Genomic DNA, 16773 nt, shown 5'->3' on the forward strand with positions numbered 1-16773 from the left:
TAGTGAGTGTTATGTGTCTGAGGCTGGGTTTGAACTCAGGTCCTCCCGACTCCAGGGCCGGTGCTCTAGACGCTGTGCCACCTAGCTGCCCCCTCCATGATACTTTGATGCAAGATTTGAACCCAGGTCCTCTGTTGAGAGCCAGTATGCTTTGCACTGGACTACTCTGTCTCACTGCTGCCCTCCCTAGCTGTCACCTCCTGGGCTGGGGCCGGGTGGGTGTGTTTCTCTTGCTTTCAGGGGGAATATTTCGATTTGGAGGCCTGAGGGAAGAGGTCCTGAAGGGCATTTCTCTGGGCAGGACGGCTCACAGGTTCTTCCCTGCTCCTGCAGCTTGGGGAGGTGAGCTGTGAGAAGGTCACCTGCCAGCCAGCCTGCACCGACCCTGGTCCGACTTCAGGGGACTGCTGCACCTCCTGCCAAGGTGAGACCCTCACCCTGGGCCTCCCTCCCCTGCATCATCCCTTGCCTCTTCTTGGAGTCAAAGACTGTCACAGCAGACAGGGACCTCAGAAATCATCGAGTCAGCCCCCCCCTTTTACAGATGTGGAAACTGAGGCCCAGAGAGGGGAAGGGACTTGTCCAAGGTCGTGCCAGGTAGAAAGGACAGAGCTGGTTTTTGAAGCGAGGGCCTTCTGACTCCAAAGCAGCTCTCTTTCGTGTGTAGTCAGGTAACAGCAGCCAACAGGAGCTTATTAAGCGCTTACTGTGTGCTTTAGACCCTGTGCAAAGTGCTGAGGATCCAAAGAAAGAAAAGAAAAAATCATAACTAACATTGGCTGCGCTTTAGGGTTTCAGAGATATCATCCCACTCTATCCTCACAATGACCCTGGGGGTGGCTGCTATTATTATGCCCGTTTTTACAAAGAAGGAAACTGAGACTGCCAGTGGTCAAATAGCTATTAAGAGTCAGAGGCAGGATTAGAACTCAGGTCTTCCTGCCTCCAGGCCCTGTGCTTGCTCCACTGTCCCAAAACATAGACCCTGCTCTCAAGGGGTAGACATTGTCAGATTGAGGCCGGTTTAAACGGCAGGAGGTGCTTAGGGCCTGCAGGCCTGGGGCTGGGGGTGGTGGTGGGGTAGTATTGGCACTGATTTTGTTCCCCCTCCCACCTGAACCTTCAGGGGTCTTGCTTCCTGTGGAAGGGATGCCTGAGCTCTCTCCGCGGAAAGCCGCCCGGAGCCCTGGAGAAGCGGCCCTGACCCCCCGAAACTGCAGCGTCTGCCCTAGAGTCCCCCAGGCTGATGCCCGGGATCAAAAACCTCAGCGCCTCCAGGTTCTGTTGAGAAAGAACACGTCTGCTGCGGAGACTTTGCCCGCGAAGCCCCTGGGGCCACAGGCCTCTCGCCTGCCCCGGCAACGGCCAAGGGCTTTTCTGGGCTCTTGTTCCTTACCAGGGGTCTCGTGCCTCGATCGCTTCACACCGGGAGCCTCTCATCTACCTCCTGCCTCCCCAGAGGCTCCTCAGTCTCTGCCTGCCATGTCAGCGACTTCCCTCCCACCATCTAGGGTTCCAGGAACCCTCCATACCCACTCAGGATCCGAGGGGCTTTCGCCAGCCGTCATCAAAGCGACAAGATCTTCTGGGCCTGTTGAGGCCAAGCAGGACCCTTCAGAGCCCCCCACAGTCAGTTCAGTACTTCCTGGGTCCTCTCTCAGCATGGCTAGACTCTCTTCCTCCTCTACGGTTTCTCCCAGCTCTTCCCGGCAGAAACCTACAGAGAATCCCTCCCTTGAAGGAGAGCAGAGTGTATAACGGCGTCTTGTTTGGAGGGCCATGTGAGGAAGCCCATGGGAGGAATGGGGGAGAGAGAGAGAGAGAAACAGAGAGAGAGAGAGAGAGAGGGAGAGAGAGAGAGAGATTGAGATTCCTGGTCCAGGGAGTACTTGTGATCACATTTTGAGATGTCCCTGGTGAAAAGGATGGGGAAAGGCTTACCTGTGGGCTTTCACCTGATCCCAATGGTACCAAGCCTATGCTGGACAGGAATGGAAAACTGGATGAAGCCCAGATCTTGCCTTTCCCCTAGACAACACGGAGCCCAGGCAGATGGTGGAAGGAAGCAGACCACGGCCTCCCCCATCATGTCAGGTCATCTTCCCAGCCTCCTCTTTGATTTTCTGGGAAAGGTCAGGAATTTGAGAAGAGCTGGAGGAGGGCCTGGAGCTGGCCCAGGTGTGGACCGGCTTCAAAGACTTCTTCGTGGTTGTGTAACATCTGGCGCCTCATTCTTAGCCTGAGGCTTCCCAATTAAAGGTTTTCTCAGTTACCCCAAGCTTGCCCTACTCATTCCCGCCCGCCCCTCTGTCTTCCTCATCCCCCTCCCCACCAATAACTGGAGTCGAGAATAGCCAGAGAGCAGGGAGAGTTTGGAATGGAATCGATAGCTTCATTCTAAGGCACAGGAATAAAAATGGAATCTTTGATTTGCTCAGCTTAAGGAACTCCCCGATAGAGAAACTCCTGCTGCTAATGTGGGTTGGCACCTTTTCTCCAATTTATATTCTGAACAGCATTGCCTAGAGCATTGAGAATTTCGGGAAATTGTCCATGGTCACACTATTCTAGAAGAAGAAAAACCACATCTTCATCGCAGCATTCCAGTCTGAGAGAAAGCCCCTTCCCTTAATCTGAGGGGAAGCCCCCAGCCCAGCAGCCAAACCTTGTGTACCCTGACATGGGGAATGTGGGTAAATGACTTACATTCCTCATAAGGACCAGAAACCCCTTGAGAGGAGAGAGTGCTTCACTCCTTGCATTTGTATTCCTGAGGCCTGGCAAGAATGCCTGGCATACAGTAGGTGCTTAATAATTGTGGATTGATTGGTTACTGTGTCTGGAATAGAAGTTACTTGGCTTCAGTTCAATCCAATCTAACAAACATTAAGCACCTACTCTGTGCTAGCTGCCGAGCTACAAAGACCAAGATGAAATGGTTCTTGCCCTCAAGAGGCTTACATTCTATAGAAGGCAAACTGTATGTACACATATAAGTAAATACAATGAAACTGCGCAGTAATCTGGTGGGTGGAGGAGGTGCCAGGCACTGGAAGGATCAGCGAAGGTCTCAAGCTGAGATTGGAAGGAGTGAGGGATTCCAAGAGATGGAGGAGAATGTGCACCCGTGGAGGACAAGGAGTGCGTGAAGACCCAGAGAACAGAAAGGCCCTAGATGCCTGCCTGTCGATGGGTGGGTTGAGCCATTTTTAGGGATGAGATGTGAAAGTTTGGAAGGGATACCTTGCGAGGGGTAACAGGGTCTGGCCTTCAGCCAAGGACCACAACCATTTTCACCCTCAAGGGCTTTGAGGAGTCTTTATGAGTGGGAGAACAAACTCACGTGCTTGATTCTTCATGCCATCTTCTCCCACAAAACGCTGGCAAACCCATCTCTTCCTTCTAAGCAGCTAGAGCGGACTTGGGGCATACTGCGGTGTCCCCGAGAGCTCGGATTTTTGCCCTGACAAGCCCTTCTTTTTGCCTTTGGTGATTGGGACCAGGGACCTTCTTGTCTAGGCTTAGCAAGATCTCAAATGAGAAAAGCGTGTCAGTAGAGGGACTGATGTCACTGTTGTCTGTCCTGCTCAGACCTCATTTGAAATATTGGGTTTTGCCCAGTTAGGGAAGGAGAGTGACAAGCCAGAGTCTCGAGAAGGGCAGGAGGCTGGGGGAGAGTTCTGAGCCCATGTCATAAGACTTGGTTACCAGAGATGGAGATGTGAACATCTAAGACGAGCAGACTCATTGCAGTCAAGTATCTGACACACTGTCATAGGGAAAAGAAGTTGGGCTTGTGCTGCATAGCTCCAGAAGGGGTGTTTCGAGGAGGCAAAAGTAGGCTAGATGTAAGGAAGAACTTCCTACCAATCCTGGTCATTCAGTCGTTTTCAGTCGTGTCTGACTCTCCATGACCCCATTTGGGGTTTTCTTGGCAGATACTGGGGTGGTTTGTCATTTCCTCCTCCAGTTCATTTTACAGAAGAGGAAACTGAGGCCAACAGGGTGAAGTGACTTGCCCAGGGTCCCATAGGCAGTAAGTGTCTGAGGCCGGATTTGAACTTAGGAAGCTGAGTCTTCTGACTCTAGGCCTGGTGCTCTGTGCACTGTGGTGCACCCTAGCTGTCCTAATCCTACCAATCAGAGATGTCCAAAAGGGGTATGGGCTGCCTTGGGAGATATGGGACCCCACTTACTGGGGGCTCTCAGGTGGAGGCTGAATGGTCACTTAGTATGGTAGAGAAGATCCTTTTTTTCCATCTGAGTTAAACTAGGTAGTCTGAGGTCCCTTCCAATGCTGAGATTCCTGAAGTTGTAGACTGGCATTTCCCAGACACATTTAGTAGTATTTATATAGCACTTTAAGATTTGCCGAGTGCCTTTCATCTATTCTTTCATTGGAGCCTCCTGACGACTCTGTGAGGTGGGTGCTATATTTATACCCACTTTATAGGTGAGAAAACTGAGGCTGAGAAAGGTAAAGTAACTTTCTTTACACACAGCTACTATGTATCTGAAGCAGGATTTGAATTCCGGTCTTCCTGACTCCAATCCCAGCCCTCTAGCTGCCATGCCACATCGTTCCGTTTGTCTATGAAACATTTTGGGGTGAGCCATGTATCAACAATCTGTGAGTGCTGCTCTAGGGAAGATGGGAAGATGGAACACACCTGGGATAAAGAAAGGCTAGGGACACTTTGGAGCAAAATAGAGGCAATCAAGCCCATTCTCGTAGTTTGCTCATTCCTTCTCTGGGAGTCCCCGATATCAGTGGAAGCACAAGATGCATTACCAGATTTTAATAGTTGACTATGCAGGTGGGAAAAGGGTAATAGAATCATTGAACCATCTAGATAGACAACTCTCCCATTGTCTACAGAAGGAAAGACTGAGGCCCAAAGAGATTAAGTGACCTGGCCAAGATCACACAGGTAATAATAAGTAGCAGAACTGGGCTGCAAACCTTGGTCCTCTTGACTCCAAATCTGGGATTCTTTCCACTTCACCACCTTCGCCCTTCTCTCCCATTTCCCATGCCTAGTGTTTTAACCCAATAGTGTGGTAGGGAAGTACAGTTGAAAGAGAAGCGATTCCACGGGCTAGTTTTCTCTTTGTTTTATTAACATTCAGGGCTCTCTATCCTACCCACCATCCCAGCAGAGAAGCGTTTGAGAGGACTATAAATATTGGGGACTTGAAGGGGACTGGGCAAGTCACCTCAAAGCCCTGAAGGCGCCGGCTCTTTTTTGGCCAGGGTTGCCAGGACAACTTGGTTCTTTCCTCTCTAGAGGATGGTAAAGTATCAGCCCATAAAGACGTCCCCAAGAATCCACAGGTCTGAGTTCAACGTTGAGAAGTCACTGGTGCAGCCTCCCTTGTTCTGGGGAAGGAGGACAAGAGAGGATGCTAGGGCCATAGTTGGGATGCACAGTGGGTGGTGAAGGAAGGACAACCCAGCTCTCCAAGGCACCAGCCAAGAGCTTCTGGGGGACTTTCAAACCAAGGAATAGCCAATCCTCAGGGCTTCTAATCTCTTTCTGTGCTGCTGGATCCCAACACAAGGCTGCCCAATGACTCTCGGCCTCAAAGACCTTATAGATTCATTGGTCTACAACTAGAAGGGATCTTTGAGGCCATTGAATTCAACCTCATTATTTTACAGATGAAGAAAGTGGAGCCCGGAGAAGTTAGGACTTGTCCAGGGTCACACAACTAGTAAATATCCAAGACAGAATTTGAAGCCAGGTTTTCCTGTCACACTAATCTATGCTGCCTCTTGAAATGTATGTTCTCCTGGGGGAGGGAGACAAAATATACAAAGGCAAGTGAATGCAAAATTGGCCTAGGGCCGAACAGGGAGCACCAATGATAATATTTTCAGCCCATTGGAGATCCCAGGGTCAATTTGCCTTTGGCTTCCTTACCTGCCTGATGTAGCCATTAGCGGGTACAGAGTGCTTTATGCCACTGATGTTGAACATAATTGGTGGCAGAATACTGATGGAAGATCAGCTGACTCCCATCTGAGATGGGAAGGAGACCAAGGGAGAGATGAGAGAATTAGATACATTTCACATTTCTGCTAAGGGTCAGTCTAGAATGGAGCGCTTGGGATCATCACTCTTTTACCTCGCCATTGGCGTTCTGCCTGGCTCCTATGGCAGATTGGATGCTGGCGATTCCATCGGCAAGGCCAACTGCCAGTGAAGTCCCAGTGTCTGCGATAGCCTGGTAGCCCCCATTGTAAGCAGTGATGTTTCCATTCGTGGTGATGGTAGGACACACATACGCACACACGCACACACTCACAGAGAGAGAGAGAGAGAGAGAGATGGCTACAAATCTTCAGGAACTTACTCCTGGTCCCTAGACTGGGGCTGGCCTTAAGCATAGGATTGGAGACTACCTATTGTGATTTCAAAACCACAGGGATGGTCCCTTAATAATCCCCCTTCTTTCCATATTGACTGATGCTTGAGATGGCACAGACACATAGAACTTCAAAGCAGCCACCTTGTCCCTAGTACCTGGATAAGAATCCCTTCCACAGCACATCTCATCAGTGGTTACCCAACTATTCCTTCAAGACCTCTCATGAGATAGAACCCGGTGCCCCCTGAGGCAGCCCCTTCCACTGCTGGACAGCTCCGATGGTTAGCTCCAATTTTGCTTACATCCACTCTAAATCTTTCCCATTGCAAGATTTATCCATCGCTCCTAGTTCTTACCACTGGAACCAAGAACAGACTTCTCTCCTTGACACAAGAACCCTTCAGATACTCAAAAGCAGCTACCACATCCCCTTGAGATGCCTCAGAGCCAAAGACTCCATTGCCTTCAACTGATTCTCATAGGGCATGAACTCAAGGTCTTTCAACCACCTCCAGTGACTTCCTCGGGACATTCCAGTTCATCAATGTCCTTCCTAAAATGGGGCTCCCAGACTTAGGCATTTGTTCTGTTTCTAATTTCAGACATTGATCCCAAAATGTAATTTGGTTCTTCTTAGAGAAGTACTATGAAGGAAGGCTCTGGGGGGAGGGCATTTGGAGGTGGGGAAAGTGACAGGATTATAGGATCCTACATCTAAGACCCCAGAGGTCATCTAGACCAACCTCTTCATTTTACAGAGGAGGAAACTGAGGCCCAGGGAGAGAAAGTGATTTGCTGAAGGCCACACATAGGATCCCAGAGCTAGACCTGAAAGGGACTGAAAGCTCCCCCAAATGAGCTCATCTGGTGCCAGTAGAATGGAAGCCTCTTGGGGCAGGGATTGTTTGCTTTTGGTTTTGTCTTGGTATCCCCAGCAGGGTAGCATGGTGCCTGGCATGTAGCAGATGTTTAATCAATGTTTATTCAATTAAGCTGAATTCCTGTGACTGAGTTGGGGCGAATGAGATAGTGGCTTTAAAGTGTTTGGCCAATCATCAAGCTGGGAGGTAGCAAGTTGGCTCTCCAAAGTTCCTCCCTGCTCCAACTTTCTTTGTTCTATTTTCTAAGGTCCCACCCAGATCTGACATTCTAGATTCTGTGTTCTAAAGTTTTTTTCCCAACTCTGAAATTCTGTATTCTATGTTTAAAGTTTTCTTTCAACTCTAAGATTTTGTGATCTATAGTCTTTGGTTCTTTCTAGCTCTAAAAGTCCATGACTAAAGGTTCCTTCTCAGCTCTGACATTTTGTATTCTATGTTCTAGAACCTTTCCCAACTCTGAAATTCTGTATTCTATGTTTAAAGATTCCTTTGAACTCTGACATTCTGTGTTCTATGTTCTAAAGTTCTTTCTAGCCCTAACATTCAATGATCAAAGGTCTCTCCCAGCTCTGACATTCTATAGTATATGTTTTTTGAATTCTCTCCAGCTCTGAAATTCTGTATTCTGTATTCTAAGATTCCTTCTACCGCGAACATTCTGCCTGCTATATTCTAAGATCCTTACTAGCTCTAACATTCTCTGAGCAAAGATTCCTTCTAATTCTGACATTTTGTGCTCTATATTCTAGAGCTCCTCCTGGCTCTGACATTGAGCTGTATGTCTAAAAGTTCCTTCTACCTCTGAAATTCTAAGTTCTGAGGTTCCTCTCAGCTTTAATAACCGATATTCTACATTAATATTTCTACATTTAATTTTCTGTGGATCCCTTATGGTTCTAAAGCCATGACCCTGTGATCCCGTGAGTTTCTTCTTCTAGTCATGGAAGTGATGAAGGCTTGCTCTATTGTGGAATTCATAGCCTTGGACCTGGATCTCAGGGGAGTCATTGTGCATGAGAGGAATGCAGGATAGTAGGATGAGATGGTTGGTGTCTAGGACTCCTGACCTGGTGTATGGAGAATGAACTGTGGTGTCAAGTCAAGCCCTGTTGGACCCTATGGAATGAGGTCATCATCAAGATGATCTCTGGTCATCCTTGACTCCTTGTTGAGTGCCTGCTCAGTATTCGGGTGATTTCCGTGGTTCAGACATGATGTTATCTCCTGGTGTCCTCCCCTAATCTCTCCAGTACTGGTGCGGGCTGACCCTGCACTCTCTCCATCCAGGGCAGCCAAACACAAGTGCTTGCAGGTCTTACCCAGCCAGACAAGCTTCAAGGACAGGCCAGCTGATGGACTCTTTCTGTGGCCAGGGCCCAAAGATTGGTCCCAGTCAGTTTGAGGAGAGGCTCTTCCCGAGATTGGCTGTAGGGGGATGATGCTTTTGGCCATCATCACCTTCAAGAAGCATCTACTAAATTACAGAGGGTTGAGATCTGCATCAGCAGGTTCCAAGTCCCATGCCCTGTACATGTGCCACTCAACTGCCATAAAACTAGAGCATCCCTGGGTGGGCATGAGAGCAGAGAGGGTACATACCAGTGTTCTTTTATCCCATCCTAGGTGGGGCTTAAAGCTCCCTGAAAATAGGGATTATTTCATTCTTTCTATCTTATCTGCAGCGCCTAGCACAATGCCTGGCACACAGTAGGTACTTAATTAATGCTTATTAATCAATTGATTGATAGAGATCTTGTGTAACTTAATCTTTCTGTGACTCAACTTTCTCATCAAAATCATACTTCATCTTCTCACCCTCACTTGCCCACACACCTAAACCATTTGCTGAATCTTATTGTTTCTACCTTCTCTGTCTACACAGGTGCCACTTTCATTCAGGCTTTTATCACCTCTTGTCCAGACAATTGCAATGATCTAGTTGGTCTCCATCCTCCACATAGCTGAGCTGTCAGAGTGATTTTCCTAAAATACAGGTCTGACCATGTCACCCTCAACTCCGAGTGGGTCCCAATTGGCTTCGGGATCAAATACGGACTCAGCTGACACTTGAATCCCTGCCCAACCAGGCCCCTTCCTACCTTTCCAGGTTTGTTATGCATTGCGCCACTTCATGTATTCTACAGTCCAACCAAAGTGACCTTCCATCCATTCCCCACAAAAGAGGCTCCATCTCTCATCTTTGTGCCTTTGTTCTGGCTGTCTGCTATCCCTGGAATGTATTCCCTTCTCATCTCTGCCTCTTGGAGTCCTTGGTCCCAGATTAGCTGGGATAGAGAGCATGGGAATGGGGGTAGGGAGAAGGAAGCCTGAATATTGGGCCAAAACGGGCTTGGGTAGGATTTTCAATGCCAAGTAGAGGAGTTTGCACTTCATTCTAAAGGAAACAGAAGATCTCTAGGAAAGGCAGTGACATGGTCACTCAGTTCGGTTGTTGTGTGCAGGAGCAATTAGAGAGGGAAGAGCATGGAGCCAAGGAAACCAGTGGGGAGGCTCACCAAGAATTCAAGGGAGAGATGAAGGCCTGGGCTAGAAAGGGAGGGAGAGCTGTGCGAATGGGGAGAGGAGATGGATGAGAGATACTGAGAACATAGAGAAGCAACTGCCTGGTTCTCTGGGATGAGAGAGAGGGCCAGGCTGGAGATATCTCTGAAACTGTTGATCTGGGTGACTGGAAGGATGATGGTGCCTTCCACAGAAACTGGAAAGTTGGGAGGAGGGATGGGTTTAGTGAGGAAGAGAATACATTCTGTTCTGTCCAAGCTGTCCGCTGAAGGCTGAGACAATGCCAACCACAGCAAGATTGGAAAGCCTTTAATCTCCTTGAGTTTGGACTTCGTAGGATCTGAGGCTCAAGGATGCTGAGCTGGAAGGGCTCTTAGAGGGCTAACCAGGATGGGGGATGAGGTACTGATGATGAACTTCACATTATCATTCCCTGGCTCTCTGCCCCAGGGGCTCCCAGAGGCAGGCAGCTCCTAGAGTATCAGATATCGGATCACAGACCTACAGTTGGAAGAGACCTCAGAGGCCGTGTCCACCAACTTCTTTATTTTACATATGAGGAAACTGAGGCCAAGGGAGAGGAAGTCCCTTGGTTAAGGTCAGACAGGTAGCAAAGTGGTAAAGACAGGATGCTCAGAAGCTTTTGAAAACTGATCAAAGCAAATACTAGAAGGCAGGGAGGGAGGGAGGGAGGGAGGGAGGAAGGAAGAAAGGAAAGAAGGAAGGAAAGAAAGAAAGAAGTTTTCAAAAATAGATCAAACCAAATACTAGAAGAAAGGGAGGGAGGGAGAGAGGAAGGAAATGAACATTTATTAAGTGCCTACTATGTGCCAGGCACTGTGCTAAGTGCTTTACAAAAATTATGTCATTTGATCCTCATAACAACCCTTTGAGATAGGTTTTACAATTGAGGAAACTGAGGCAGAAAGAGATTAAGAAACCTGGTCAGTGTCACACAGCTAGTAAGGACTTGAAACAGAATTTGAACTCAGGTCTTCCTGACTCCATACCTAGCTTGATATCCACAGCACCACCTCCCTCCCTTCCTAGGAGGGACATAGGAAGTCAGACAGATGTCACTGGATCTCATCCAGGTCACCAAGTCACTTTGCGGATATCTCCAAACCTCTGATTCTCACCAGGCCCCTAGGCTTTGGCAGGTGACCTTTGACCAGGCCTCGATGCCCCTTTTGAGCCATTCTCAAACCATGTGCCAGCAGCAGCCCCACTCTTCCAACCTGAGGCTTTCCACGTGTGTCATCTCCCCTATTAGAACGTGAGCTTCTCGAGAGCAGGGAATGGCTCTCTTTTGTACTTATCACAGGACCTGGCACACAGTAAGTGCTCAATAAATACTTTTTCATTCATTCATTCATTCGTTTGTTCATTTGTTTATTCATTTGTTTGTTCATTCATTCATTTGTTTGTTCATTCATTCATTTGTTTGTTCATTCATTCATTTGTTTGTTCATTCATTCATTCATTCAAAGATTCACTGAAGAGAGACTGGGAATCATCACTTACTGATCAAGAAACTCTCCAAGTTGAGCCCATAGGCAGTTCTGCAGCCAATGCCCCCAAAGCATTTCCATTAAGATTCCCTCCCTCTCTCTCTCCCCCACTTTGGGCAGCAAACTTTCCATAACATTGAGGACATATTTTCCATTCCCTCATCATAGGTCTCCTGGTCTTTCCCCTCGAGAGGGAAACATGTTGGGTCATTTTGTGAAAAGTTCATTTATCCTGACCCTTTCCCATCCTGGACCTGTGCCCATGGCCCTCCCTCCAACTTGGAGTCACCCCAAGAATGGAGCCTCGCAGGCTTTCCTTTGGAGAGGGGCGACTGGATGAATACCCAGGACTGCTTGGGGCGGATGCAGATGGAATGCAGAATAGGAAAAGATACATTTAGTGATAAAAACAAAAACCCCATACCTGGAAAGAAATGTTTACCTGCAGAGGCAGTGGGCATAGCAGATAGAGCCCTGGACCTGGAGGAAGAGCACTTGGCTTTGAATCCTGCCTTTGGCACTTACTATCTGTGTGACCTTGGTCAAGTCACTTAACTTTTCTCTGCCTCCGTTTTATCATCTGTAAAATGGATATAATACTAGTACCTGCCCCTTACAGTGGTGGTGAGGAACAAGTGAGATAACATATGCAAAGTACTTTGCAAACCTTAAAGCACTACATTTTTGTTACTCTTTGGTTGTTTTTCAGTCGTGTCTGACTCTCCTCAACCTCGTTTGAGGTTTTCTTGACAAAGATCCTAGACCGATTGGCCATTTCCTTCCCCAGCTCATTCTACAGATGAGGAACTGAGGCAAACAAGGTTAAGTGACTTGCTCAGGGTCACACAGCTAGTGTCCGAGGCCAGATTTGAACTCATGAAGATGGGTCATTCTGATTCCAAGCCCAGTGCTCTGTGTACTATGGTGCCACCTAGTCTCCCAAAGTACTATATAAGTGACGTCTAACCTACAAGCTTGTATTTGTTTGTGGAATAGGAAAGGGGTGGGGAGAGCCCTGGAATTTGGGTCAGAGGACTTAGTACAAAGGGGCTTGGATCTCCACTCTGTACATTACTCTGAGACCAGAACAAGTGACTTCCTCACCTCGACTCACTTTCTTCATCTGCAAAATGAAGGTTTCTTCTAGCTCTGAGTCAGTCAGTCAGTCAGTCAGTCAACAAACATTTATTAAGTGCCTACCATGTGTCAGGCACTGGGGCCAAGCGCCATGGATGCCAGTGGTAGAAAGAGCTCCTGGCTTTGGAGTGAGAAGGCCTCACGTTGAAGGGTTTGGCCTGCTATGTGACCCTGGACTTCTCCGTTCTGAGCTCCATTTCCTCATTTGTGAAATGAGGGGACTGAACCAGGTGACCTCTGAGGACCCTTTTATTTCCAAATCCGGTGATGGGGATGTGAGGCAACGTAGGGAAACGCCCTGGGTCTGGAACCAGAAGGCCTTGAGTTCCAATTCTGTCTCTGCTCCTTACTCCTTATGAGACTCAGTTCTCCTCGGCTGTAAAATGAAGAGTCAGCCGAAAGGTCCCAAAGTGCCTTCTAGCTCTAAACGTTCTGGAATTTGTGAGCCCAGAACAAGATCTCATCCCTACACGTGAACTGTCGATGGCCCACGGTCAAGGAGAGGAGGTCAGCGGTCTGGGTAGATGACTCCTCTGGGAAGATCCTGGCCCAGATTGGGCTATGACCTCTTCTTGGCCAAATGATATGGAAAAACAACCCCAAACAAAGTCAACCCCAAAGCACAGAAGTCCTTCCCCCAGAGAGATGGGGGAATATCCTAGCAGGGGAAACCTCGGGGAGGAGGTAATCAGTGTGATTGAAGAAGGCTGCACTGGTTCCAGAAGGGAGTCCTCTGAGATGCTTTCATTGCCAGACAGGAAGGATAAGAGGAGACCGAGTTTGAAGGTCAATGAAGGCCAACTGGTATTTTCCAGTTAATGAAGAGGAAGGTCAGCATGAGTCAACAGTGTGACCTAGCAGCGAGGGGAGCTGAAAGAGGCTGCACTGAATGAGGCGTGGTGTCTGCAATGAGGGAGGTGATGATTCTGCTGATGAGGCCCCATCAGCGCGTATTTGGGGCACCATGTTCAGTTCTGAGCAGCACCTTGAAGGAAGGCACGGACACCTGGAGATCATCCAGGGAAGGGAAACCAAGATGGCGGAGGGTCTGAGACCGTGCTGTGTAAAGACTGGCTGAAGGAAATGGGGATGTTTAACCCTGAAGGAGAAGACTTAGGGAGGAGGGGTAGGAGCAAGGGGAGGGAATCTTTGATTCACAGAATCCAGGGGCTCAGGGCTCAAAGGTACCTTAGAGGCCTGTAGTCTCATGCCCTCATTTTTCAATGTTATTTTTCTTGGATTCAATTTTGCTTTGACTTCAATGGACAGCCACAAAGGACAAACACATGAATACAAACCCAAGAAAGAGAGTAATAGCGAAGTGCTCAGCATGATACAAATTCCCAAACAAGACCGGTCGTAGAATAAACAGAGCCAACCCAAAGCTAGTAGCCAATGGATGTGTGATCTCATTGCTATGTGTGCTTCATTCCTCCAATTGGGCTGATCCTGGTACATCCAGATCTGTCCTGTCTGACTCCCACCCACAGGCTGGACACCCAACGTATGTCGGGGGCTTTCGTGGAAGCCTCTTGACATTGGGAGCGCACCAAAGGAGCAGGAGGGCTGACCAATCCATCAACCAACATTTATCAAATGGCTACTATGTGCCAGGTGGTGGGCCTACAAAAAGCGGCAAGTCTAACGGAACCACTTTATCTTTCATTCTCTCCACACAATCAGCCCTTCCTATTCTTCGACCACATATTTCTTTGAAGACATCCTTTATAAGGTCTATCCTAGAACTTTGCTATAGCCTGCTCATACCCACCATGCCCATCTCCAACGCCTTTTGGGTGATCCTCTGCTTCGTTTCTGGGGCATTCTGTGACTCACCGCCATATAGCATGACTGGAAGAACATTGAGGCTAAAAACATGAACCTTTATTTCAGAGGGAGAAGCTTGGGGGTTACTCCAAGAACTCTGCAGTCTCCCCAAGTCAGCTCAGCTCACTCTCCTCCACCCTTTCAGCTCTGGGCCCATTTACTACTCAGTTGTCCTGTATGTCTATGATTAAATGAATAAACGAGCAAACAAACAAACAAACAAATGAATAAATATATCGATGCATATATGTGTTTATGTTTGTTGGGATGGAGCGAGGTGTTCACGTGGGTGCAATGTCCTATGTAGGTAGGGCTGCGCTGGAGCCAGCTTGTATTGGCTTGTGAGAGATAATTGTTCAATTTTCAGGGTAAGCATTTACTCTTTGAGCATCAACCAATGTTACTCACCAGGGATACACTTGTCATTTTGTTGATTGACTCAAATTAAGGAAGTAATGGAGAAAATGTTAGTAAATACTGATTAAACTTAAAAGTATGCTGTGTGGCTTTGGAGAGCTGATTGTTAAACATTTATCAGCACATCCTTGCCTACTGACCGCTTCTTGAAGCATGCCTAGATATTTCCTGCCTGGTTCACTTCCACCACTTCTAGACGTGACGACAGAGTTCCTTAATTGGTTTCTGGGCCAGAAAAACTGATGACTCAGGGGTCATACAAAAGCAAACTACCGGGCTCTTGGGGAGTTGTTAAAAAAATCTTTCCAACTGTGAAATATGTGGACTATTTCAAGTTAGTGTTGAGAGTTGGGGCAGGGGGGAGGGAGGAGAAGACAGCTATTCTCTGTCCAAACTGGCAAATACCATATCTTTATATTTATTCCTTCTTGATCTTAGACCTGATCTAAGACTTAGGCCATCGGATGTCCAGAGATGGAAGTGTCCAGGTGACCTAGTGAGTCTTGAAAGTTCTAGAGGTCTGAAGCTGTGACGGTGACGTTATCCACCGGCATGATGGTGGCTACGGCGTCCAATGGCAGGTTGGCTCCCAGAGCGGCTGTGTCTGACGGCAGGGGAAGTGCCTGCGTTGGGAGCAGAGACGGACTGAGGTCAGGCAGCTGTGGAAAGACAGGTCACCCAAGAGAGGAGGCTGATCCAGGGAGTGTGAACTCCTGTGACCAAGAGAAGCAGCCAGTAAAAAGTCACATCTAAGGGGAAGTGCGTGAGGACTGCATACGGAGAAAGGACATTTGTACCAGGAGGTATGTGGCTCCTTGGCCAAGCGTTCCCCGTGTGTGTGTCAAAACCGTTGTCCTCTCAGCTTGAGCCCACTCTTCCCACGGATGTGCGTGCATTTTGGGGAAATATTTTATGCTAATTGTTTTTGAACTAGGGGCTGACAAACCACAACCCGAAGGCCAAATCCAGCCTGCCTCCTATTTTTGTATGACCTTGAGCTGAGAATGGTTTTTAAAGTTTGTGAAATTTTGTACACTTTACGTTTTGTAAAAGCCATTGTTAACTCTTGCTGAGTTGTTTCAGTTGTGTCTGACTCTCTGTTGACGCCATGTGGGGTTTTCTTGGCAAAGGTACTGGAGTGGCTTGCCATTACCTTCTCCAGCTCATTTTACAGATGAGAAAACTGAGGTAAACAGGGTAAAATGACTTGCCCAGGGTCATACAGCTATTAAGTGTCTGAGGCCACATTTGAACTCGGGTCTTTCTGACTCCAGTCCCAGGGCTCTATCCACTGTGCCACCCGGCTGCCCACACATTTCCAGATAGATTTATTTTTAACGAATATATTTGGATACATTTTATTTTGATACAGTGGTTGCCACACCCCTCTCCCTCAGCTGTAGAGCCTTCGCTTTATAAAAGTTAAGCAAAATCATCTGATCTTGGAATGGACCTGAGAGAACATGCAACATTCTGTTCTTGCAGGATACCTTTCCTCACACAGAGGAGGGAAGCCTCTTTTAACATCAGTCCTCCGGAACCAACCGGGGATGCTGAATTTGATCTTGTTGGAGATTTGTGTTTAATAGGATCTGGCAGAGTCACTTCTATTTACAAATAGTTCCCTGGGGGAGTTCTGCGGCGCTGGAGTCTTCAGAAATCCGAGGAACCGGCAAGATAAGATAGCCCGGGGACGTCCTCGGGGCTAAACGTTGGTTTGTGGGACTGTTACAGTGCAAAAGACGACGAATCATCTCAAGGGTCCCCCAGATATTTGTAGAGCAAGAGAGAGCGCGTCACCTCAAGGCTCCCCAGCGGCGTGATTTTAACGGCTGCAACTGGCTTGTGGATGAGTGACCTGCTCCCGCTCCCATTTCTCCTCTCTCTCTGTCTCTCTGTCTCTGTCTCTGTCTCTGTCTCTGTCTCCCTCTTTCTCTGTCTCTCTGTCTCTGTCTCTGTCTCTCTCTTTCTCTGTCTCTCTGTCTCTGTCTCTCTGTCTCTGTCTCTGTCTCTCTCTCTGTCTCTCTCTTTCTCTGTCTCTCTGTCTCTGTCTCTCTTTCTCTCTCTGTCTGTCTCTGCTTCTCTGTCTCTGTCTCTCTGTCTCT

At 48.0% G+C, this 16773-nt stretch overlaps 1 protein-coding gene and 1 pseudogene across 1 annotated transcript; one reads left to right on the forward strand and one right to left on the reverse strand.

The window, feature by feature from the left end:
• The first annotated feature begins 295 nt into the window (after positions 1–295).
• LOC114040660 (von Willebrand factor C and EGF domain-containing protein-like) lies at positions 296–2278 on the forward strand. Its single transcript, XM_027858774.1, has 2 exons — positions 296–424; positions 1127–2278. Exon 2 carries the CDS (start codon positions 1150–1152, stop codon positions 1756–1758), a length of 609 nt encoding a protein of 202 aa, XP_027714575.1. The 5' UTR covers positions 296–424; positions 1127–1149; the 3' UTR covers positions 1759–2278.
• A 3024-nt stretch (positions 2279–5302) lies between these two features.
• The window catches only part of LOC114040712, a 33938-nt pseudogene continuing 22467 nt past the window's right edge, over positions 5303–16773 (reverse strand).

This window comes from Vombatus ursinus, unplaced genomic scaffold, assembly GCF_900497805.2.
Source record: "Vombatus ursinus unplaced genomic scaffold, bare-nosed wombat genome assembly UNPS02013931.1, whole genome shotgun sequence".
NCBI classification, from domain to species: Eukaryota; Metazoa; Chordata; class Mammalia; order Diprotodontia; family Vombatidae; genus Vombatus; species Vombatus ursinus.